This window comes from Pezoporus flaviventris, unplaced genomic scaffold, assembly GCF_033815535.1.
Source record: "Pezoporus flaviventris isolate CSIRO_AGI_PZ_B2104156 unplaced genomic scaffold, CSIRO_AGI_Pfla_v1 ptg000131l, whole genome shotgun sequence".
NCBI lineage: Eukaryota > Metazoa > Chordata > Aves > Psittaciformes > Psittacidae > Pezoporus > Pezoporus flaviventris.
In genome coordinates, this window is record NW_026892679.1 from 3,003,087 (window position 1) to 3,029,793 (window position 26,707).

At 42.1% G+C, this 26,707-nt stretch overlaps 1 protein-coding gene across 2 annotated transcripts in view; it reads right to left on the minus strand.

Annotated features, from left to right (window-relative positions):
• RNF38 (ring finger protein 38) overlaps positions 1-26,707 on the minus strand; it is an 83,378-nt gene that overhangs the window by 37,749 nt on the left and 18,922 nt on the right. Inside the window, exons 1-2 of one of the 2 annotated variants that reach the window (XM_061478772.1) lie at positions 11,865-11,883; positions 9,410-9,480 (exon numbers count right to left, since the gene is read on the minus strand). Coding sequence is in view for 1 of the 2 variants with exons in the window: in XM_061478770.1 (XP_061334754.1) it covers positions 9,410-9,480 (71 nt within the window). In the remaining variant the exon portion in view is untranslated. Of the gene's footprint in view, positions 1-9,409; positions 9,481-11,864; positions 11,884-26,707 lie in introns of those variants that run through there. The other variant, XM_061478770.1, reaches the window with a different exon arrangement.

Genomic DNA, 26,707 nt, shown 5'->3' on the forward strand with positions numbered 1-26,707 from the left:
CAAAGAAATCAATTTTTCAATTTTGTTCTTTCAGCTGATGGGGCAAAGAATCTCAAGAGAAGTCCAGCCCAACGCTGTCTTCATGCCAAAGTATTCTCTACATACAGTTTCCATGTACAGTGTGTATCCACTATTGATTTTTTCATTTAGGCATGTGAAACTAAAATACCAGTACATCAACACAGACAGGGTAATTAAGACAGCTATAAAACAAACTGCACTCCACTTAAAAGAATTTTTTCCCCACATTAGACTACGTATGTGTGCATACAAGCATGCACACAGGCTTGGGGAAGAGAGGCTGCAGGGCAGCTCAGTGGAAAAGGACCTGGGGGATGCTGACTGATGGAGCTGAACATGAGCCAGCTTGTGCTCAGACATTCTAGGTGGCCAACAGCATCATGCCTGTATCAGCAACAGTGTGGCCAGCAGGACCCCGGGCAGTGATCATCCCCCTGTAAGGGTGAGGCTGCACCTCAAATCCTGTATTCAGTTCTGGGCCTCTCACTACAAGACATTGAAGTGCTGGAGCAGGTCTAGAGAAGGGCAATGGAGCTGGTAAAGGGCCCGGAGCACTAAGAACGGCTGAGGGAACTGGGGGGGTTTAGTCTGGAGAAGAGAAGGCTCGGGGGGACCTTACAGCTCTCTACAACTATCTGAAAGGAAGAAGGAAGCAGGAGGTTGCTGGCCTCTTCTTCCAAGGAACAAACAACACGACAAGAGGAAACTGCTTCAAGCTGTGCCAGGGGAGGTTTATGCTAGATTAGGGACAATTTCTTCCCCAAAAGGGTGGTCAGGCACTGGAACAGGCTGCCCACAGCAGTGGTGGAATCACCATCCCTGGTAGTGTTCATAAACCATGTAGACAAGGTCCTTAGTGACATGGTTTAGTGGTGGCCTTGGCACTGCTGCGGTAATGGCTAGACTTCATTATTTTAATGGTCTTTGCCTACCTAAATGATTCTGTGATTCTTTTTTAAGCTCATTACATTTAGACTATGCTCTACATATTACAGAGTAATTGTTTTACATCTACACAGGCCATTTCATTTTTAGCAACAGTTCATATAAGTTTAGGAGAAATCCATCTCCTGAAGCTCTTACAAAAACTGCGAGACAGAGCATCTGTGCTCAGAAGCACCCTAAGATATGCTCTCATCCTGGTTCACACAGTGATTTAACTCTTACTGCCGTGTGAAATAACAGTCTGGCCACTTCTGTCAGGAACCAACAGACCTGGGAGGGCAGAGCACAAGGCAAAGGTAAGAGGCCCTGCAGAGAAAACAGGGCTGAGTTAACACAATTGCTGAATTTGTTCAGGACAGAGGTGTTCAGATTTTGAAGACAGGAACAAAATTGCAAGACTGATGAAAGGGCTTCCTAAACAGAAAGCAAGTAAAAGACAGTGCATGTAGTGCCACTCACACGAAGCATCACACTTCTGAGGTTGTGGGAATTACAGAAAGCAATGTTATTGCAAATGAATCGGGAAGGAAGCAGACCTATTTGAAATGTGCTTACAGAGGACCAGGAACTGTGGACATTGAAGAGATAAATATCCTATTTTCCTTATAGGGAAATAGTAAAGGCACAAGTCATTTTATAGCTGGAGCGCCTACAGATGACACTCAGTGAGGCAGATTTATGCTGTGCAACTATTTTTCTACCAGATGAGGCACTGTTCCACTGCAGTCAAACTGGTTGGTCAGCAATGGGCAAAATACTCAAGGTGCAAAAGGATTTCCTTTCCTTCTTTTCCCTTTCCAAGGTTTTTATAGAGCTGCTGCTATTAGCATTTTACTGCTGCTAACACCAAAAAAGCCCTGACTTTTGATATTTTAACAAACAGAAATCAGTAGACAGCACCAAAAAGCAAAGGAAGTTTCCTTGACCTTTCAAGAGCTGAATACAAGAGGAACCTGCACACTTCACTCAAGTGCAGCTAAAGAGTAAAACCCATGAAAACCACCCTGTCAAATCAGAGACCTAGATAAGCGTTGCCCACAAGAGAATTTAAATAAGATGTATTAGATTATTTGATACAGCTGCTTACATAGAAAAGGAAACCATGAGCTGTATCTCCATGTGAAACAGTTGTCAAATGTGTATCTTTCCAGAAGTTTCAATAATCAATCCTCCACAGTTTAAAATCCCTCTGACTAAAAACAGGAAAAAAGGAAATTTCACATCATACCTGCAGCCTTATTTCCACCTTTCAAATCCCTCAGGGGCATGGGGTGGTGAAGCTACACCCAAGGATGAAGTAAGAAAACCTTTAGAAGCCTAAGAATTGCTCTGTACAAGCTCTCATTAGATTCACTAGCAAGTTAACCCATGTAAGCTTCCACGGAAAAACATGTATGACAGCTTTAAAATTCAACATGAATATTTAAGTTTGAATTCAACACAAGCCCTGAAGAAGTAACTTATCTTCCTAACTGGACCATTTTTTTTAAATTCTAGTAACAATTTGCACAGAAACCATACAATTCTCCCAGACATTACAGTATCACAGTCTGCTAGAGATTGGAAGGGACTTCAAAAAATCATCTAGTCCAATCCCCCTGCCGGAGCAGGAACACCTAGATAATGTTACACAGGAATGTGTCCAGGCGGGTTTTGAACGAAGAAGGGACTGATGAAGAGTGACAGGACAAGGGATAATGGGTTCAAACTTAAACAGGGGAAGTTCAGGTTAGATATAAGGAAGAAGTTCTTTACTGTGAAGAGTGGTGAGGCACTGGCACAGGTTGCCCAGAGAAGCTGTGGCTGCCCCATCCCCGTCAGTTTTCAAAGCCAGGTTGGACGGGACTGGGAGCGACCTGGTCTAGTGGAAGGTGTCCCTGCCCATGGCAGGGGATTGGAACTGGATGAGCTTAAGGTTTTTTTCAACCCAAACCAGTCTGTGATTCTATATTTAGTTAAGTTGATGAACAAACACCACAAATTACAAGAGCACTGATGTCACTGCCACTCATATCAGCTTCATTACCAAAAGTGTTTTCAACTTGCAACTTTAATTTAGCATTTATCATATTTTTGTGAATGAGATACAAATCAAATAAATTTTAACCTGCTCTGTAATTCAGAAATGACAAAGTAAGTTTCACACAGGAGGATTTTGAGACCCCCAGTTTATAAGCCTTTTTTATTTATATAGCACTTCTTGCAATTGTGACTTAACATGGACTATCCCCTGCCAGCAATTCCCTGGAAAACTTCTTCACATTGCTATTCTATGTATGCATAAGGTCTTTTTTCCCCTAGAGATCTGGTGGTTAAGGAAGACCAGTAACATTATCAAACCTCACCAGCCATTAAATCTGTCATGACACCTATTTGCTCTCCCTTCTTATACCCAATTTTTAACAACCGCACTCTCCTTTCTCTTACACATCAGTACCCAGAAACAGGAATATTTATGCAAGAATAAGAATTAACTCATATATAGTGAAAGATACTAACAGAATACCCTGAACACGTTTGCTAAAATCAATGTTTCATAGAATAGCATAACAGACTGATTTAGGTTGGGACAGTAAAGCTCACTCAGTTCTAACCCCCTGCCATAGGCAGGGACACCTTCCACTAGACCAGACTGCACCAAGCCCCGTCCAACCTGGCCTTGAACACTTCCAGAGATGGGGATGGGGCAGCCACAGCTTCTCTGGGCAACCTGTGCCAGCGCCTCATCACCCTCACAGGGAGAAGCTTCCTTAAGTCCAACCCGTTTCAGTTTGAACACATCACCCCTTGTCCTGTCACTACAGTCTGCAGTTGGCTCTAAGTCTACCTCTGCCCGCAACCCATTAACCGATTTTAACAGGACCAAACGCTCACGTCCTCAAATCAAGGTCTCACCTACCCCTGGCCGCCACCGGGCGCACGGTCCTCTCGCCCCTCAGCTTCATCAACGGCCCCCCGGCAGAGCCAGTTACGGCGGGAAGCCTGGCGCGAAGGTCCCACCGCCCAGCTCCCCCCGCCGGTACCTGCAGACTCGGAGCCCGGGGTGGGGGAACCACGCTCCCGCCGCCGCCAACTCCTCAGCTGGCCCCCCCAGTCCCCGTTACAGCCCCGCCGACCGGGCCGGGCCCCGCCGCTGCCGCCCGGCCCGGGCCTGCCCCGCCCCGCCCCCGAACGCTGCCTGAAGCGCAGCCGCGGCTGCCAATCCCATTGCGCACTACCCGCGCGCCGCCGCCGCCCGCCATATCCCGTATGACAGGGGGGCGGTGGCGGCCCCGCACGCATCGAACGTACCGGCGGGGTGGTGACACCACCCCCCGGGTGGCCCAGCCCCGCCCTCCACGCGTCGCGTCCTTTGTGCGCACCGGAAGGGGGGGAAGGAGCTGCAGCCCGCCTACGCCATCACGGCGCCCGGAAGTGGAACGAGGCTGTCAACCAGCGGCGGGGGGACGCCTCGGAAACGTTAGGTTTCCGAAAGCCACACGGTACCGCGTAGACGGCTACTGCGCAGGCGCCTGTTCAGCCCACTTTTGGTTTCGGTTTGCTGTGGCTGCTGTTGGGCGCGTTCTGCCAGCGCCCACAGGGAACGGATCGGCACGGAGCGGAGCGAATGGCAGCAGATCGTGGGGATGCAGCACACACCGACCGAGAGGGAGCGAGCCAGCGAGGGAACACGGTCCACGGGGTGGCCGCGTTTCGGCAGCACACGCTGCCGCCACCGGCAAGGGGTAGTGGGGTGGGGATTGGAGGGGACCCGAAGCCTCCCAGCAGAGGCCGTGTACCCGCTCTGGGCGTTCCTGATGCGCACAAACGGCGACACTGAGAAAAAACGATCAATAGAACCCACAGGAGCAACGTCCACCGGCGAAACGTGATGAGCTCCTGTTGCGAGTGCCTCCGGGAGGCTGGTGATGGAGGAGCTCAGTGAACACGGGGAGGTATCTCGGAACCGGTTCGCTCGAGCTACTCCTTAAGTAAGACAGAATTACAGAATCAACTGGGTTAATCATGAAATCCAACCTTTTCCCAGCACTGCCAAGGCCACCACTAACATATCACTAAGGACCTCATCTACACGGTGTGTGAACGCTTCCAGGAACGGTGATTCCACCGCTGCCCTAGGCAGCCTGCTCCAATGCCTGACCTTCCTTTCAGGGAAGAAATTGTTCCTAACATCCAGTCTAAACCTCCCCGGCACAGCCTGAGGCTGTTTCCTCTTGTCCTATCATGTGTTCCTTGGGAGAAGAGATCAGCAACCTCCTGGCTCCATTCTCCTTTCAGGCAGTTGTAGAGAGCGATAAAGTGCCCCTTGAGCCTTCTCCAGACTGAACACCCCCAGTTCCCTCAACCGTTCCTCATCACACTTGTGCTGCGGGCCATTCACCAGCTCCATTGCCCTTCTCTGAGCCTGCTCCAGCAGGTCAATGTCTCTCTTGTAGTGAGGGGCTCAGAACTGAACACAGGAGTCAAGGTGCACCCCCACCAGGGCCATGCAATGCATTGGAGGTATCACCACCCCAACTATTTTCATGTTTTAAACCTATCTCCACTCCCTGTACTTCAGTCTAATTAATGTTTCCCCAAATCTGATACAGGAAAACAACAACTGTTGTTGATCAGTGGTCGGCCAGGCTGGACAGGGCTTGGAGCAACCTGGTCTAGTGGAAGGTGTCCTTGCCCATGGCAGGGGTTTGGAACTGGATGACCTTTAAGGTCCATTCCAACCCAAACCGTAATTCCATGATAGAAAGAATTCATGCTCTAAAAGAGACAATTCACCAGGCATGAAAGTAGTGGAAAATCACTAAAATATATCCTTGCATCTGCCAGCTGTGAAATGAAAATGAAAAAAAGCATATATAATGCTGCTCTGAAAGAATGGGCAGAATTAACTGAAACTAAGGGGTGGGAAGATGAGGTACACCAAGAGGAATTAGTGCTGTCCTAACTGGACATGAAGATCTTTTTCCAGTTTTGAAACTGGATGGGGCAAAGAAACTACTATAGCCATTTTTCAATGTGGTGTACATCACACAAGGTTCATTTAGTCTTCACATACAAATAAGCATGATGGACCTTAAAATACCTGAATTCCTGAATCATTTTGAGTTCAGCTGTGGGTGAGTCCGCTAGACTTATCCCACCTGACCCTACACCATCTGAAGAGAAAAACAAAGTGGATTTCTTTTTCTTTTTTTTTTTTAATGTTTAGGATTAAACTTGTAAAATACTCCCCCTCTTGTGAAAAAAAAAAACAAAAACAACAAAAACCAAACAACCCAAACAAAGAAAAATACCAGGGTTGGCAGCCTTCTGCATTATAGACTGAAGACTGGATGTCCATCAAGACACGGAGAAGAACATAAGCTTAAAACCAAGATGTTACTGAAGAGATGGAAGATGACTGGGAAACTTAAAGTTTAGATATAGTGAATCAAAACAGGTAGTTCTGTATTTAGGTCTTAAGTAGCAAGCAAAATGAAATTCCCTACATATTATAAGAAAGTGAATCTAACAGGAGTAATACCAGAAAAGTAAAATGAATGAAATTAAAAAGGAGTAAAGCAAGATAAATATTTGGAAATAATAGTAATAATTAAAACAAAAAGAAAAAAATCCAGTGGATTGCTTCCATGATGCTTTTATTTTTTCATTATTGCTGGGCTGTCAGTTTGGTTTTTAACTGCGTGAAAAATAAGGAATAGATAATTTGATAAGACCTCTGAAAAGAGATGTGCCAAGACTAGTTATGAGTTGCATCTTTGGAGTTTCTTTTCAAGTTGCGCTAGCATCCTTTAATGGGAGTACGATACTGGTGAAACGATCACCCAAAGGACAAAAAGTATTTTTAAAGCTAAATAAACTGAGTAAGATTGAAAGGCTCTGCAGCGTAATACACCTGCACCTATCTCTCTATTTAACATTAGTAGGAAACTATTGCTCAGGCATTAAAGCAAAATAATATTCCAAGGAAATATATTTCCTTGTTACAAATACCTTTCTTCTAAATGCCGTGCTCCATAAAGAAATTTACTCAGTTCTGTTATTTAATATTTTAAGAATGACAACTCCAATTTAAGTATTTAATTAATTTAAAAATAATAGGTATTAAACATATACATGCTTATACTTTAAAGAAAAATAAAATAAAAGTAAAAGTGAAAAAAAGGGTCCCCAGAGTAATGCACTGAGGCTTAAAGGTTGCCACCTCCAAAGCAACAGTTATTTAAAGATGTATGTCTGTCACAGTCACTTTGCAACACAAAGTAAAATGGGAAATGTACTCTGCATCTGAGCTAAACTAGATCTTCTTACGAAACAAGAGGCAAAACACTGCTTTCAATGCTACAAAATGAAACAGGTACTTAGTAGTACCAATGTAGCTCTCAATGCCACACATTTTTTTATTACAGTAAGGCTGCACGCGAAAAACCTTACAATTTCATTTCCTGCTGGTGTCACTGGACATGAATTCAAGATTCTCATGTACCAAGTCAACAAAATCAAGTAATTGAGGAGGAAGCCTGGAAACTGTTTTCATTCAGGTTACAGCATTCCTTTACCATGTGTGATGTAGAACTTCTCATGCTGCCGCCCAGGAAACAAAGACTGGGCTTGTGGAGAATTTACTGTACATGCAGATTGCCAGTCAAATACTATAAGTTTTCTAGGATGTAGAAATGACTATCCATTACAGAGATTATCTCTGTAATACAAGAACTGGTTACACATGTTCAAGCACAGTTATTTCACTGAAATATGCGTATTTACCAATCAAAGATGTGTCGAACTATTTAGAAGGCACATTTTTCATGTTTCTAGAATGAATACAAAAAAGTCCAATTAATAAGAATTTTAACATAAATTAAATCCTGCATTTTATCTTGAAGTAATATTCCTACCAAAATCAGCAATACCAATGAGAAAAATTATTTTCTCTTCTAAAATTTAAGCCAAGTAATTTTAACCACCCCTGCTTAATCCCTCCTCCCAAACCTATGAAGAATCTAAAAAATGCAATTTCCAAACTTAAAACCGTTTTAATTGCTCCAGTATGAATAAAACTAAGGGAAGACAATCAGCCTAACATAGAGGTGATCTTCCATGTAATGACAGGAAAGGAAAAGCATTACAATGGAATGCCAGTGCGAAGCTGGTGTACAGGATGGTTCTGAAACGGAATTTCCCCCACCTGCTCCTCACCCAAGAACATTCCAGGGACAGAGTGCACAAGGAGCAAAAACGAAAGTGACAAACACCCCTGAAAACTGTTAACCAGTTAATCAACTGGAAACTTAAAATAGTTTTGACATGTTCTAGGCAGCCTGTTTGACCAATATCTGTAGGTTAGACTAGGCCTCAAATCTAAGATGGCACCTAAAAATTTAAAAAAAAAAAACAAGGGGGGGGGGTGTGTATAGGTAAAAAAGAGTGTGAGAGGGCAAAAAACACAAAACAATAGAGCAGTAAAAGAAACTTGTACTGAAAACAAATCTAGCACTAGTACAAGCTGGAACAACTATAAAATTAACTTACTCCAGAATTTCAAAAGACAAGGCTTTGCACACTTATCAAGGTGCTGCCATGCAGGTTGCGTTCCCAAGAAAGGTCATTTAAAATTTGACTCATACATGCCTTTTTAGAGGCATGTCAAGCCCAAAAGTTTAATACAAAGTGTCATACTTGTAAATAGTGTAATATATGTTGAATTAATGTTAATCAATTTGCATTATTTATGGACAGTAAAGCTTAAGGTAAAACCATCAACAATAACAGGAACATGAAAGCATGTCTCACATGCAGTTCAGCATCAGACCTTTTCGTCTCCGTATGCCACACTTAATGCCATTGATCCAAGTATCACTGAACATCCAATATCCAGCACTCTACTAACCCAACACAAACTAATCTGAGAATGTGTCACAGAAAAGGTTAGGGGAACACTTGCACACCACTACGCAGGCTGGTGTTTTAGGGCTGCAGCACCAAACAGAAGCTTCCTGGCTGTAAAACCTGACATTCCCAACTCCAAAACAGGAAAATACAGCTGCTGCAAAGAGGCTTTGAGCACTTAGGTAGCCTCTGTCTCTGAAGCTAGAAGTCACTAGACATCCTGCCTTACTTAAAAAGCAGAAAAAAAAAAAAATTAAAATCACTGTTCTTTATTAACTGAGGTTGTCAGTATGGCACATCACAATGTTTAGAACAGCAAAGGATACAAGCAGAAAGAACAATACAGTACTAGAAGAAAAATTTCTCCTTAGCTGACTAAAAGATTGTCCTGAGTAAAATATATCTCTTACTAGGTTAGAGATAGTTCAAACAGTAACTCTGAAAACTGACTACTACATCTACAAAACAAACAGTCTTTGTATAGTAAAAGCAACACATAAAGAAACCCTAATGGATACGCATCTTGTGAAGGAAACATACATGTAATCCTCACCTTGTCACTGTCATCATTACAAATGTGATCTTGATGGATTGAGTGGCACTGAAACGATGTACCAATGCTACCTACAAAAGAGGGGGGGAGGGGAAAAAAAACATTAAAATAACCCCAATTCCCACGAACACACACACAAAAAAAAGACCAATTTAGCAAACATTGTTTTTTTTCCACACAGAAGAGAGATTTAGTTGCCAAACAGCTACATCTGCCAAGTCATGCACTGAATTCGGAGACTAAGACGAGACGTGTTGCGCAGTGTGCTGTTTTTACATTTATTTTTTCTAAACATTTAAACAGAATAGAATTAGAACAAGTTCATCAATCCAAAATAAATATATGCAGTGAAGTACATATGAATACATATAAATAAGGAGAAACTGCACACATCATGTTTAGGTGGTATAGTCCTGTACCAGATCCGTGTAGCCCTGGTTAGCCACAAAAGAGCAGTCTCTTTCCAGTGATACGTTAAGAGTGAGTGGAAAAATCCAAGGTCAATGTAGAGAAGTTTTAATTATATCTGATGTGTCTGTATTGTAATTTCTGCCTGCTTAAGGCCTTTCCACGGGTTTTGTTTTTTTTTGGGGTTTTGTTGTGTTTTTTTTTTTCCTAGGGAAAGAAGAACAGCACACCTCTAAAAAGGTTTGAGACTTTGTCCAAGGAGGGAGATGAACTAAAGTTTGAGTGGATCCATGCAGTTTCCCAAACACATTTACAGAACTCTCAATCCTACTGTAAAGTTTTATTTAATGTGCTGTTTCCTTGCTCAAAGTATAGGAGTGGGGTAACTGCTATGGTTGAATTTGTGCTTCCCTAAGATGACTTCTTGCAAATATTGAGCAAATCAACTTTTAAAAAGCAAGAAGAAAAGAAGAGTCTCATTTGTAAAGCTACACCATTTCATGATTTTTCCTTACAGAAGATCTACCTAGAACTTCTCTCCACAGTTTCTTGTGGTCCTTCTGTTATAATTTTGAAATGAACTGCATAAATTTGCTTCTTTGTGACTTAACCACTACAGGAAAAAAGTTGCCATAGCAGCCATTGACTGTGGCTCTATTGGCTTGAACAGCAGCAGAACTTGTTATGCTGTGTATTTTTGTAGGAAGGGAGAGCAAAGATGTATCACTACACAGTTGAAGTTTCAAGTTGAAAAGTTTAAAGATGGAAAAGAAAAAAAGGTCCAGTTTAAGACTGTTCAAAACATGCAAAGTTCCCTTCCCATTTCATTTAGGCTTATGCAAAACACAAGTATTTTCACTAGGAACACTCCATGAGCTTTCTGGAAATTGGAACTGATTGCACCCCAAGGTGAGCTAAAAAAACCCAAAGAGAACAGGATGTTAAGGATAAGGCTTGACAACTTTCTGCCCATTACTCCTGAGGCAGCACTACTGTAAAATATGGCTTGGATTAGTCCAAGACAAAAAAAGATAGGCATCAAATAATGAAAATAACAAAATACTGTCAAATTATGACAGTATTTTATACATATAAACTTGTTTTGGGCATCTGTGTATTTAGATAATGAAAGAAATTTCCAGATGTTGTACAGAACCTATACCTAACCTCAACATTACATAAAACTTTTTCTCCACCAAATTAAACCACAAATGTGGAACTTACAGGCTACATCGTAGGCTCTACAGACAGGCTTTTCAAGAACAGCAATCACATACACAATCACAATAATAAGCTGGCTTTGATCTAGCTATAGTGAATAACCAGCTGCAATAGTACAGCTTTCAGTTAATCACACAAGGTAGGACCCCTGAGCAGCCCATGAGGTTTTGTGTTGCCATAGCTTCAATTCCAACAATATCCACATTACCAAGAGAAAAATGTAGCTTGGATTTTATCGGCATGTTTCAATCACACTTGACTGTTCTATAAAAACAGAACCACAGACAACCAAATGCAGTTAGCAGAAGATAGTACTTTCTTTTGATTTGATTTGATCCTTTTAAACAGGGTATTGCATGGTCTTCATACCATTTTCATTTAACTTCTGGTCAGCTACTAATACCCTATAGTACAATGGCAAGATGTAAGACATAACCCCTGAGCTGCAAAAATGAAGATTTTACTACACACATCCTGACTACCCTGAAGCAGTTGCCTGACTGATCTCACCAGCAACCTCACCAAAAGCAGTCTTGGAAAAGGGTTTCTTGGAAAGACAGCGCTTGAATAAGTCCAGCAGAGGTATGAGTTTTGGGACACTGACACAGGCTATTACCAGCTAAAGGCTCTGCTCCACAACGGTGCAATCTGTAACACTGAGTTGTGCATCCAGGAAATCCTGTACCATTTGCCTGAGTTTTTAGATTTGATTTTTTAAAAGTACACTTTTCAGTAATTGAGTTACCATGTTTTTAAAGCATTTCCTTTACGAGAAACAGGTTACACGGAGACAAACCTGAAGAAAGGTAAAACACCTCTCACCCACCTGCAAGGAAGATCAACAGACATAATCCTGAAGATTAAAACCAAAGATTGAATCGCCAGTTCTCAACTGTGGTTTACCAGGAAAACGATGCTGGAGGACTGAAAGGAACTATAACTATAAGCCAATTTACACTGCCCTGACTGTTGAGAGTGGATAAAAATTTGGTCAAACTACCTCTGAATTCTTTTGCATTAGAAATACAAACTGAACTGCTTACTCCAGGAACTGTCCACAGAATGGCCGTCACAGTAGTGATGGAAATAGAATAGGTATTACATTACCTAGATAGAATACATCTATGTACTATTGTTTTTCCTGTGATTGCAAATAATAAGCTTGTATAATGAGCTTATGATGTTTCCTTACCTCATAGAGGAAAACAGCTTTGGCCTGGCTATTGCCTTTCTCCTTCTGCATTAACTTTATATCTTTTCTAGTGAAAAGTGGGAACAACTAAACCTTGGGTGGATTCATAACCCACAGGCTCAACTACAGCCTCATCCCCTTCATAGCAGTCTTACACATGGAGAGGGCATTGCTTTGGTAACCAACCAGCTTCACTGGGCAGAAGGTCCAGATTCTGAAAGGGTTTGCATATTTTTAAGTGAAGCATTTATCTGTGTGGAAATCTGAGTCACTCCGAACACTGAAGTGCTGATGGATCCATTTGAACGTCCATCAGGAACATTCTTTCCCATGTACCCTAGATTTGCAGCTAAAGCCAGGAATCAAATAAAACTGCTGAAGATTTTTCCTCAACTAACAATGCAGTATTACTGGATAACCAAAGGCTTTCAATGAGCATATTAAGTTTTTTTGCCAAATTATTAAATAATTTCCATGCCAAGATTGATATGCATAATCTATACTAACCAGAATGCCTACAGCAAATAATCACAGTCAGGCTTGGAATACAATGAACATCCCTTCCAACATTTAAAGAATTATTGAAATTAAAAGTGTTACAGAATTCATGCTGGCTTTTACAAATTCTGTTTATATGCACTGTAAAAAATTACTGCATGAGAAACACTTTTGGAACATTCTTCAACATTCAACTTTGCTGCTTTAATAAAAATAAATATTGAAACACACCAAAAGTCAGTCATTACTGTTAGCTCTTTTCATCTCTAACATCACTCAATTCTATTTTGGATTCCACACAAGTGCAAAACTAGTATTTTAAAATTTGTATTTTTGTATCTTTACAGCACACATACAAAAGTAAGGAATGTTTTCCATAAGCTTACTGACATCTGTGTGCTCTGCTTACAGGGGATCAGTTTCTCCTGCTCATTCAAGGAGCAGTTCAGCAAGAAGTCACCCAGGGAAAAACTTTACAGCAGCAAAAAACCGTCAAGGAATTTGATTAACACAGAAATGCTATTACACCCATAAACACAGTACCACTGTTTTACTGGAACTCCCAGTATTCAAAATATCAAACAGATAAAGTGTAACTGATAGGACTGCACAGCAAAATGTGCTAGCAGGTTGTGAAGTCTGGTTCATACTAGTAAGACACAAGCAGAGAAAAAACAACTACATAAAGCAGTAAGGTCAAAAACCACTGTGTCAAATAAGCTATTTAATCATGGGGAAGTCACTTTCTATCCTGAGGAAAAACACTAGTATCTGAGACTAAGCAGCAGCACCTTCCTGAAGTGATACTAAACAGAAGTTCTAAGCTGTTACTATAACACAATTCTAAGAAAATGCTGCCTTAATGATGCATGCATTAACAGGTATTTAATATCCCCTTTCCCACTACAGCATCTTAGATTTCAGTCAAGGCCTACATTAAAATAGAAATTTAAAAGCCATTTCTTCAATTTGGATACAATATGACACTGTTTATAACATCATTCCCACTTACTTTGCCACTCCAGAGTAAATCTTCTATCGTGTTTAATACACATTAATATACACTAATTAATGTACATCAATATACACTGTTTATAAACAGAAGTTGTTCAAAGATAGGTTTGATTAAAGGATAGAGGTAGAATATTCCCCTCTGTTATTTTCCCTATCCTTCTGCCTCTGATGAACTGCGTTTATAAAAATCACACTGTTCTTGGGTATCTCATGTAAGTGTGAAACACGGAAAACAACCAGTAAATAGACACTAGAGACCATTTAGGAACTTTGCAACTACAAGCCCTGTGCCACAAGACTGCTCAAACAGTCCCAGGGAAATTCACATGGTTTACATTCAATAGGGCACAAGCCAATTTCAAAGAATCACAGACTGGTTTGGTTTGGAAGGGACATTAAAGGTCATCCAGTTCCAATCACCTGCCATGGGCCGGGCCACCTTCCACTAGAGCAGGCTACTCCAAGCCCAGTTCAACCTAGCCTTGAACACTGCCAGAGATGGGGCAGTCACAGCCTCTCCACAATATCCACAACTGGACAACTTGTTGCAGTGTTTCTCTGCCTCCATCTTAAAAACTTTCTGCCTTACATTCCTAAATCTACCCTATTTCAGGTTAAACCATTACCCCTTATCCTGCCATTACAGGCCTTGGTAAAGAGCCTCTATTCATCTGCCTTAAAACCCCCTTCGAATATTGAAAGAGCACAAGAAGGTCTCCCTGGAGCCTTCTCTTCCCCAGGCTGAATAAGCCCAGCTCTCTCTGCCTGTCTCCAGAGCAGAGCTGCTCCAGCCCTCACAGCACCTCCGCGGCCTCCTCTGGACTCGCTCCAACAGCTCTACATCCCTCTTGTGAGGTTGCCCCAGACACAGGACATGCAGGGGTTCTGGGCTCAAGCACGCACTGTGGGTCATGGGGAGCTTCTCCTCACCCAGCACCCCTGTTAAGGTCCTTCTGGATGGCGTCCATTCCTGCAAGCCTATCAGTCAACTGCACCGCTCAGCTAGGTGCCATCCACAAACTTGCTCAGGATGCACTCAATCCTCCTATGTCACTGTTGAAGATATTAAATAGTACTGGTCCCAGTACGGACCCAGGAGGGACACCACTCTTTACTGATTTCCATATGGGCACTGAGCTCTTTGGACATGGCCACCCGGCCAGTTCCTTATCCCTCTAACAGGCTATCCACCGTATCTGAATCTCACCAATTTAGAAGTAAGAATGTTGTGTGACCTCTGGACATCAAACCATTGACTGAAACTCTTTGGATGTAGTCATTAAGTCAACTCCTTATCCACTGAATAGTCCATCAAGCACATATGTCTCCAATTTAGAGGCAAGGATGACGTGTGGGACCGTATCAGAGGCCTTACAGTCAAGGCAGATGACATCAGTTGCTCCTCCCTTATCCACCAACACAACTGGTCCATTGTAGAAGGCCACAAGATTAGTTAGGCATGATTTGCGCTCAGTGAAGCCATGCTGGCTGTCTCTAATCACCTTCCTGTCTTCCATACGATCTAACATAGCTTCCTGGAGGATCTGTTCCATGATCTTACTGGGATGATGGGTCAGTAGTTCCAAGGTCCTTCTTTTTATCCTTTTTAAAAGGGTATTTGCAAAAGGAAGCCAAGAAAGAGAAGTGCCCATGGGATTACTGATAAAAAATACTTGAATCTGAACAATCTCAACTGCTCCCTGGACATACAAGAAATGCCTCCTAACAAATATGACAACCTTTGTGTAGGTAAGGGAGTAATTTTCAAAAAACCTGCTCACTCCCACAACCAGTTCATGTTTCTTAAAGGGTGATGTACCTACACATTTTGCAGACAACTTCAATGCTGCTGGGGACAAGCTCGACAGATTCCCAAGAGCTGATTCTCAGTGGCAGTTTGGTACTTGAACCAAATGAACAGCAGAAGAATCAGTTCCTCCTGTCTGAGCAGTCATTCTCCTGAGATCTTCTCTTGTAACAAAATCATTCGGAGCTTATTTTCTGAAGAACTGACATCAACTTAAATTGCTACTTGAAACATGCTACCTCTGCTGCTACACAATAAAACCTTTCTTCCTCTTAGCTGTTGTACTACAGGACTCTTACGAGACTTAGCTACACAGAGACAGAGGTTGATACTGTAAGACAGAGATTAAAGACAAAGATTTCATTTTCTGTTCTCCTCTCCTTTGCTGTGCAGTAAGATTCAGAGCCCTACTGGAAATATCTCTGATACATATTAAAAGGAATTAATAATATATTAACAAACTAACAGGATCCTAATTTTTTGCATTAAAACTGCAAGACACTGACATTATTGCAAACGCACTCTGAAGAGCATCTTCAGTTCACGATGTCTGGCTCCGGCGACAGCTCTGCTTGGGGTCAGCTGCACAGTCTCCTCCAGGAAGTTCAGTATCTACCAGAAAGAAGAAAACTTTCTTCCTGTTCTTGTCATCTTACAAGAGGAGGCTAACAGCAATACCATAAGCCCAAAGATACCCAAATACAGTTACTTAATAGCATATGCAAATAGTTACAGGAGGAAAGAAAAGTATTTCAATAACTCAAGGCTGACTTTTGATGAAAGTAAATAAATCCTACAAAAAATTAACCTGGCAACAACAAGAATCTTTAAGTCTTATTAGAACTGAGATTTTATCATCAGTTGTGCGGGAGCTGAAGCAAGAGATACAGAAAAAAACAGGACAACTACATCAAAATTCAGGTATGAGCAGATCAGAGCTCAAGGATACCCTTCATGCTGCTCTATTTCCATCCTTACTGGACTTTGTAGTCCAAGATTTGGCTGTCTTGAGTTTCTGAGCCTTCTGAATGTAAATTATCTTTTAAAAGCTACCTGAAATTTCAAGCCATTTATTTTTCTCTATTAGTAAACAGACTATCAAACTGATTTTCTTGAAATTCATCTCCTGAGAATCACATTCAGACTCTGAAAAAGCAATGATTGCTTATGCAAACTGCCTAGCAACTTCTTTTTGGATGAAATGGCTTAAATTGCCTGTCACCATTACAATATAAACTTTTCATCATTACAACAGAAAACAGGCACAGAAGCACAACTTTAAAATGTTAAACTTTAAACTGTGGCTTGTTGACTGCTCCCTATTCCTGTATAGCATCACCCACCAAACCACCAAACCCAGCACTAGTTTGCACAAATACTTTTTTTTTCTTGTTTGAAATAAAAGCATTAAAGCTCCCACACAGCCCAGCCTGGAAAAGAGAAGGCTTCAGTGGTAAAAAACACTGCTGATGCTGTCTGACTCACGCAGCCTTTAACGCAGATAGGAAACAACAATCATTTACAATCAACTTTTTCCACTTTTGTACTTTTATCAAGAAACAGTGAAATCCTGGAACCAGAATTTTAAATACATCTCAAGTTTATTTTACTTTTTATTTTCCCTGCATGTTCAATCTACCCATAAAGCAAAAGGTAACCATGGGGCACTGTCTGTGGAACTGACCTGTAGATACCTATTTGAAATGGGATCAATTCTGAAGGCATGGTTAAAGGTGTACAATCAAGCCATCTCTAGGAAATTATTATCTCCAACACAAGACAAATGGAGCTATTGGAGTAAGTCCAGAGGAGGCCACAGAAATGCTGTGAGGGCTGGAGCAGCTCTGCTATGGAGACAGTCTGAAAGCTGGGCTTGTTCAGCCTGGAGAAGAGAAGGCTCCTTAAGGGGAGACCTTAGAGCAGTTCCAGAGCCTAAAGGGGCTACAAGAAAGCTGGAGAGGGGCTTTTGACAAGGGTCTGTAGGGACAGGACAAGGGACAGAAAATGAAGCAGCTGCAAAATGCTTCCTTCACAAGACATGTGTAGCACAGGGTTTGTCTGTTAATGTTCCCAGGGTCGTTCCCCTTGGCACTACAAACAAACCAAAACATGTAGTAAAATTAGGATTATTAAGGCTTATATTGGACAGATTCATTACACACTAGGCTGCTACCAAACAATTGAACTAAAATCCTAATTGTATCACAGCAAGCTCCTTTTTTTTCTCTTTTTAAATGTTTGTGTGTAACTATACCCACCTGTACAATAGCTTGTAAAATCTGGGGGCCTGCCTGGGGGCAGAGCACAGTGTGACACTAATTATAACTTTATTACTTTGCCCATCAGCTTTGAAAGGACATGACAACGTATATAAACATCTTAAAAAACAAAACAAAACAAAACAAAACAAAACCATACACAATACTTTGCTTCAAAAGCAAACCTGGGTTAAAGATGACTTTTATACATGAGACTGAAGAGGCTTTACTGGCAAATATACTTTCGCCAACATAAATTGACTCAGTGCTGGGGACTTCTTTTCCTGGTCCTACCGGTGAATTCACACTAGCTACACTCTGTCAGACAACACCCCTACAACTCCCTACAGAAAGGTCTTGTTGATAGTCCTGTTCCAGCTATTTGTCCACAACCTTGACTTTAAGCTTCACACGAGGTCCACCTGCACTGCTATGAAACTGCAGCAGCCAGGAAGCAAAACTAGAATTAGACAAAAAGCCTAGAGCTACAACTGTCTAGTAAATGCCTGCTGAATGGGCCTCTGTCCAAAACACCCTGTCCCAAAGTCACTGACAAATAGAGACTTCCTGTCAATCACCCGCCTGGATCACTGGGGTCATTGTGCAATGTCTGCAGCAGGAGCTGCCAAAGCTACAACTCCCATCTTTTCCAGCTATAACAAACTCTATGTGCACACTCTGTGTCTGTGTGTTTACACGGAAGCATTAAAGTGTATTAAAATGGGTATAAAGTAAATTCCCAAGATACTCTCTTGATATCAGTTTTACTCTCAGTTAACAGTAAGCATGCAAGTAGAACTTTAATGCTGTGTACATACAAGGGAAATAAATTAGATCACATTACTGAATTAATAACCCAGCAGTTATACAAACAAAAACATAGCTGTAGGAACCGCAAACACTAGCCAAATCCACAAAACCTTCACTACCTGGGCTCATTCACATCAAAATGAAATACTGTTTTTAAATTAAAACAGAAACAAAGAAACCAAACAGTAATATTTTCCTGGGCCCTGGCCAGGAATGCCAAGATCTATTGCCTGCAGTGTATTTTCACCACAAAGTAATAAATTCTGCCATGGATCAGGTTATAGTGGAAGCAGAAATTTTTAACCATAGTGCTAGTAATGGGAACAGCTTTAAACAGGCTTCACAAAACTATTAATTCCATTTTGAGTTTAGTAAACATTTTTCCTCTGCTCCTTTTCTTGAACAGTCGGGGAAAAAAAAAAAAACAAACCAAAACCCAAATCTCTAAACACCAAAAATAACAAACAACCCCCAAAAACTAAAACAACTTAGAAAAATTTTGGGGAGGGAGGTATCAGTGGATTTGAAGGGCAGAAGGTAGCCAGTGTGAATGGATGCAGGATACCATGCTTTCCACTTATCTCTTTGCACAGTAACATTACCAAAAGCACTATTTTTTTTCAGTTAAATCACTTTTTAACTCACATCATCTGCAATTGGAAAGGGAGATTTTGTCCTATAGTTACATGAAGAATTGGCAGTAGAAAGTAAAGTACTCAGAGTGACAGGAAAATGAGGCACTTAAGGAGCTGAAGGGGCACCTGTCTGAAGTGCATGTGCACCTCCCTGATGTTAGGTACTGGAGAGAGGAACCTGGGGTGGTACACAGCTGAGCAGTTCTGCTATTAACTAGCAGGAAAGTACTAATCAAGGGTATCAAAATCACTGGCAACCTTGGTCAGTGACTATAACATCAGGGAGATCAAGGCCCTGATGGCAGAGAAGGCGGCAAGGATTAGAGGATGGGCCATGGGTTTTAAGACAGCCAGGTTCAATGAGCGGTAGGTGAGACCACCGAAAGCTGCAGTGAAGGGTCACAAGAAAGCTGAGTTCTTCAAGGACAATCTCCATGCACGGGAACAGCTCAGCCCAATACTCAGGACATAAAGCAGAAGTGAGAGCAGCCCAGCCACGAAAGGAACTCATGGTGGAACTTCACTGCAAAAGGGCAGCAAAAAAGTGGAAGCAAGATGAGGCTACAAAGGAGGAATTTATAAACACTGCTTGGGCATGCAGGAAAGGCAAGCTCAGCTACAGTAGGACCTGCAAGCATGAGGATAACAAGAAGAGCTTTTACTGCTACATTAACAGTAAACGACTGAACAAGCAAAATGTGGACAACTACTTAATGGAATATGTGACCCAGTGACAAGAGAAACAGATGAGGAAGAGGTACTCAATGTCTTTGCTTTGTGTTTCACCAGCAAGGTCATCTAATGTCTGTTCTTAAGGACCGGGTGCAAGAAGGGAAAGGATGGCTGTTAGCTGATGATGATGTAGTCAGAAACGGCTTAACAGAACTTGACCCATGCAAGTCCATGGGATCAAAACTACTGCATCCACAAGTACTGAGATAGGCAGTGCCACAGTAAGGATGCCTAATCTCACATCTGAAGTACTGTGCAGATAAGGAAGGTCCACGATGACTACGAGAAAGCAAATGTTGCACCAATCTAAACAAGCCAAAAGGATAGTTTGGGGAACTGGAGGATGGATGGTCAGCCTCACTTCCATCCTAAGTGTAATCGTGGGAAAAGAGTTCTCTTTGAGCATGTTTCTGAACTTACAAGGGGAAAGGTGACTGTACATCCAACATTTGCTACTGCAGTCCTCACTCTACTACTAGTCAGCTGTAAAAAAGTTAGTATGAGACCTCACAAGCGTACCTGTACCTGTGGGTAAAAGAAATGAAGAAACTCACAAATGGAGGGATGAGAGAGGAAGATGAAGGGGAGTCAAAAGCACATTCCTCTAAATTGGAAACTCCCATTTAAAGAGCTGGCAATGAAAGCAAAACTCCAGATCATAAAGCTTACATCCAAACAGGACACTTATTTTAAGCAAATCCAATAGAATAACAATGACACAAATAAGAAATGTCCAGGAAAGACTAGTTTCAGAGATACAAGTATTACCACAAGCCTAAAAACAAGAACAACAGAAAAATCTCCATTACAAGGTCAGATAAATCTCACGTATTTAGAAAAGAAAACACTCTTTTAATTGTTTCCTAGGATTTAAGGAGTGGTGGTTTCTGAGTGATTGCTTTTGGTTTGGTTTGTTGTTTCTTCATTTGTTTTATATGTCCCTGAAAGATCCATTATTAGTGTCCATATGATCAGTTCTACTGGCATTATCTCCTCTTCCTATCTCAAATGTGCTGTACCTTTCCCTTTCCTTCTGCCCCACTTTTGGAATAATCAACTCTACATTAAGGCACAGGTATTCCCACCACTCCATTCCTTCCTCCCTGATGAAATGAACTCCAGCAATGACCAGCTAACATAGTAGAAGAGTAAAACCTTCATGAGTATCTGCTAGGCAGCTGTGTTTCTAACCCCAACTTTGGCAAGAGAATTGTACCTACTGGTAACTGGAAGGTCTTTTCTTTCTGCCAAAACCTGAGCATCTTTCTGACCATGACGCCCTGAAGGGCAGTATGAATGAAAGAGCTCCTTCAACCCAGGAAATCAAAACAATTAATGCTGCATTACTTGTTCTTAGCCAGTCAAGCTTACAAGCTGTATGGACTGTGTGCCCCATGGCCAGCAGGCAAGTCAGCAGCACAGAGTCTATATGGGCACAGTAGAGCAAACCCACAACCATCCGACTTCTGCTAGGGAGGTAAAAATTCAGGTGGCTGTCAAAAGTCAACATTTGCTCCTGTAGTCCTCACTTTACTGCTAGTCAGCCGTAAAAAAGTTAATACAGGACTTCACAAGTGTACCTGTTCCTGTGGGTGAAAAAAGAGACAGCTACAGTTTTTGTAGTTTCCCTTCAATGGTGAAGAATTAGAAGATAATTAAAATAAATTCTTACGCAACATTCACAGAAGAGAGAAAAACAGGCATATGACAAAGACCTACCTACTTGTCTAAACAATATAGAAAAATAACAGCAATATTTGAAGGATAAACATAAATAATAAGGCCTTTGCCTGCTTCTTTAAGTGGCAATTATGAAATTAAAATAAAACTACAGTAGGTACTTCCAGTTAATTTTCTATGGATGTGTAACAGGGATTTAGCTACACTGTGGCATTCACTTATGATGCTTCCCTGAGAAGGCAGAAAAATTGTTTGAAATTAAGAATGTCAGTGGACATTTTTTATTTGTTTCTTTTTTAAATGTTGTGCACTTTGAAGTCAGCAATACCTATAAAAATGCACGCCAGTCAGCTAAGCCACAGAAAACCAGTCAAGGAGTCTTTATACTGAGGACTACCTCCATTACAGCACAGGGTGCCAGCTGTAGGTGCACTACCACATCACTCACCACCCTTAAACCATCATCCGAGCATCCTTGCCAGGCAGGCTCTGCAGTCACAGCTGACATGTCGCCAGCCGCAGCCTGGCAGCTCTAAGACAAGCAGCCAGGCAAAAGGTTTCTGCCTCATCCCCTCCTGCACAAGGACAGATTAATCACTCAGCACTTCCAAAAAGCTCTAGGAAGGCAGTGGCAAATGCTGCCAATCCAATGGGAAGTGCTGCCAATCTAGAGGCCACCTCTGCGGTTCTCCCACTCCAGCCCCTCCCAGGTTTCCCTGTGCTGTCACATTTCTGCCCACACTCCTTACAAGACAACCTTGCAATCAAGTTTTTAATACCAAGCACTTGTCACACTCCATTACTGAAACAAGAATTCACATACACACAAGCTGCTGTTACCAAAGTACTACATTAAAACTGAAACCAAGACAGCAGTTAAAGCTTTTTTAGTTTTTAAGGTGGTTTTCAATAGTATTAACACAACAGGCAGCACAAATAACCTAACTGCGTAGAAGGTTTTTGGTCTGTACAAATACTAACAAAGCTGACTTCACTTGTACTTTGTATGACATCCTGTGTGTCCCTTGGACGGGAGGAATAGACAAGTTTCAAACAGAAAATCTGAAAACTCAAAAATCAGGACAGAATCTAGTCACATAAAAGGCAGAGACATAAATCAACTTAGTCTGCTGCAGAAATTTATAAGGGAAACATGTCACAGAGTAGTAAGCTTAGATAATAATTTGAAAGTCAGTGATTAGACAAGAACTGCCTCTGAAGATTTAGGGAAGACAAATGAGCAGAAAAAGCAAAAGGTTGAGGGGTGTAACATAAGTTATGCAGGGCAACATTGCAGAAGTTCTAAAAGAAATTATCCAGGAGGAACATCACTGATACAGGAGGCATTGGAAAAATCACAGTGTATCTGCTATGAAGATTGTAACAATTCTATTATTAACAAAATAACAAAAATTGTAACAAATTCTAACAATTTATGGGATAATCGCACACCATGGTATTTAACCTGCAGTTTCCTGCAAGGTGCTTTAAAAGTTAATCCTTTACAGGGACAAGCAGCTTCCGGTACTGCTCACAGGAGAAAAACAGCAGAAAAGGTCAGGTAATTGCCTGAACACTGAGGAATGTTCATTAAAGAGTCTTTTCTTGCCCAGAAACAAGAAACAGAAAAGCTGTCCAGTGTCTGTATGGCTATAGCAAAAATTAAACGACTGCACAGAAGTTTCTGGAGCATTCCTGGAAGCTCGCCCTTTGAACATGCAGTGCCTCCATACCACACATACTGTTTTAGCTGCTCTATTTCCTTTCTTAACTCCAAATGTGCCAGAATTCTTTGCTACTGCAACTAGATCTGCTATCCCACCCCAAACTAGTAGCAAAATGTCCATTTCTCTTACTGCAGTGATTTTAAAATTATTTCTTTCACTCATCTTTCTTTCAGCCTGAGGACTACTGAGTATCAGAGGCATATGGCCAAATAAAACAAGATCGATAACACAAAGTTAAACATCCAGCCAGTAATCTAGGCCAACAAGCATGGTAATGGCAATCCACATCTCATTGAAAACCTTCTCATACTAGAAAGCATTAATGCTGTCCAGTCAGGACACTTCAGCTACTCCATCAAGCAGGTGGACATGTATCATTTCTTGGGTTGGACAGCAAGCAAGTGCCGTGTATCAGAAGTTTGGAATGCCAGTGAAAGCTTATTTGGGAAACAGTAATGTGGTTACCACACTGATTTAAGTACAGCAACTCCCCAGAGTCTATCCTTTTGCTTTTGCTCTTTCCACCTGCTCAACTGCAAACGCAAGATACGAATTCTGGTCTCCAGCACTTTCACTGCTGCAAAAGCCCTCAAGGGCTCAGTCCATCAACCTTCTTCTGTGACACTGTCCCAGTGAGGAGCCACTATATTCAGAGGAACATTGTCAGCAGAACATGGTTTACTCTGCCACTGAAAAGCAAAGTTCTTGGAGCAGGGGCACTGACCACAGTGTTCCGCTACCACCTTCAGTTACATTCAGGAGATTTTCCTCAATAGCACTGTTTAAACCTTATCCAAGAAATGTGCACAGCTCTCAGGATAATTAAGGCATGAAGAGGATTCTTTTGTTCTCTGTTTAAAAGACAAACAAAACAGACGTGAGACATACTTTTTGGTATTGCTAATTTCAAGGAAGCAGCAAGCTGATTTAGTTAGTGGCCAGAACCTAAACTTATCAAGCACATGCAAGAACACAAGCTAAAATGGGAATACAGCAAACAGCTGGAAGCACTCCTTTCAGCAGAACAATAGGTTTGTGCAGGCAGTTTAAGATCTTCTCATTTCCACCCAACTCTAGTGAATTACAGCTTTGTATACTCTGCCTTGAAAACAAGATTATCTCTCCAAGAATGATACGGGCAAGAGATGATCCCAGCAGCAGAACAGAGCAGACATTACCAGAAAACAGGGGAAGGAGATTCATAAATCATTCTGAAGAAGCAGAGAGGGTTACTATAAAAGCTTCCTAATTATTCACAGCAATTAAAATCCAGGCTATTGATAAGAAATTAATTACCATTTTAAAGAGGGAAAATGGTTTAAGTAATTTCTTAAGCATCCAGAGAAGGGCAACGGAGCTGGTAAAAGGCCTGATGAGGAACAGCTGAGGGAACTGGGGGTGTTTATGTCTGGAGAAGAGAAGGCGCAGGGGGCCCTTACTGCTCTCTACAACTACCAGAAAGGAAGATGGAACCAGGAAGTGGCTGGTCTCTTCTCCCAAGGAGCAAGCAATAGGACAAGAGGAAACAGCCCTCAAGCTGTGCCAGGGAAGGTTTAGACTGGATATTAGGGACAATTTCTTCCCTGAAAGGGTGGTCAGCCATTGGAACAGGCTGTCCAGGGCAGTGGTGGAACCACGATTCCTGGAAGTGTTCACAGTGTAGATGGGTCCTAAGTGACATGGTTTAGTGGTGGACTTGGCAGCCCTGGGGGAATGGTTGGACTGATGATCATGAAGGTCTTTTCCAACCTGATTTGATTCTGTGATTCTATAAATAAAATCAGAAAGAGGGACAAAGTATACCTTCAAGTAGATAAAAAGGGGAGCAAGAAGAGAGAATCATGAGTGAAGTCAGAGGGAGCTGCCTTCGCTGCGGACCTCTGTTCCTCTCCCCAGGGCATCCCTGGAACATCTCTGGGAGATGCAGCACACTGCCAGCAGAGCATATGAGGGAGACATGACCCAGCCAGCTCCATGGAGATGTGCAACGTGCTGAATGAAGTATAGGCAGAACTGCCTGACTAAGGAGTGCCCATCCTCATCTGTCTAGCACAGCTCTGCAATATTAGACAAAGGAATCCTCATTTCAGATCAGCAAAAGACATGACCTGGGGTCAAATGAAAGATAAATAGAACTTATGAATTATGACATGTTTAACAACAGCAAATGGCAAATAAAGTGAGGTGAAATTCAGTGCCAGTAACTACAAAAGATCCCAGACAAGGAGAAAAATAATCCCAACTACACCTGTGGACCAAGAGCTTCCTTTTGCTTCCTCACCTTTAAATGGAAATGGTCTCTGTAATTCTTCTGATACAATTAGCAGAAAAGAGCTACAGAACAAGGATGAAAAGTCCATACACTTGGGGTTTGCTAGTACCTTAAAACTGCAATCTTAAGAGCCTGTAATTAGAGTTACAGAATTGTGATAAAGTAGAGCAGGGGCAAGGGAAGACAATATATAGACCTGGACACTTTGGCATAGAAATTAGGCGACTGAGTGAATATCACGAGTGTCACAGAGAAGGTGCACAAAGAAACATTACTCACTGCCTCAAAAAAGTCTAGTCCACTAAACACCATGTACCTGATAGAGCTTCCAGCTCAGAAAGTCCCTGACCATGACTTCCTGAAGCCTGGGCAATACAATGGGAAGAATTACTTGGTTTATGTCCCACTCAAACCCCATTCAAGAGTAGCAACAGTGTCCTGGGTTCAGCAGCAGCAGTCATGTTTCTCCTTCGTGGTAGCTGGTGCAGTGCTGTGTTTTGACTTCCAGCCTGGGAACAGTGTTGGTGAAGCCGATGTTTTCGGTTGTTGCTAAGTGATGTTTACCCTGACCAAGGACTTTGTGAGGCTCATGCTCTGCCAGGGAGAAGGGGAAGCAGAGACTGACCCAGGCTAGCCAAAGAGGTATTCCATACCACAGCACGTCATGCCCGGAGTGGGGGGTAACTGGGAGTTACCCGGAAGGACACGGGCTTCCGGGTGGGACTGTTTCTTGGCCGGTGGTATTGTATTCTCTTCCCTTGTTATTTTCCCTTATCATTGCTGTCGTTGGTAGTAGCGGTGGTGATTTGTGTTGTACATTGGTTGCTGGACTGTTCTTGTCTCAACCCGTAGGAGTTGCACTCTTTCGATCCTCCTCCCCGTTCCTCCGGGAGCAGGGAAGGGGAGAGCCCTGGGGTGGGGGGGGGGCCTCGACTGCTATCAGCCTGGCACCACTCACTGGGAGTGAGTGAACAAGTTACCTGACTGGGTTTAAACCACGACAAACGGGTACAATCTAGACTGACCTAGGACTCACCCATTATC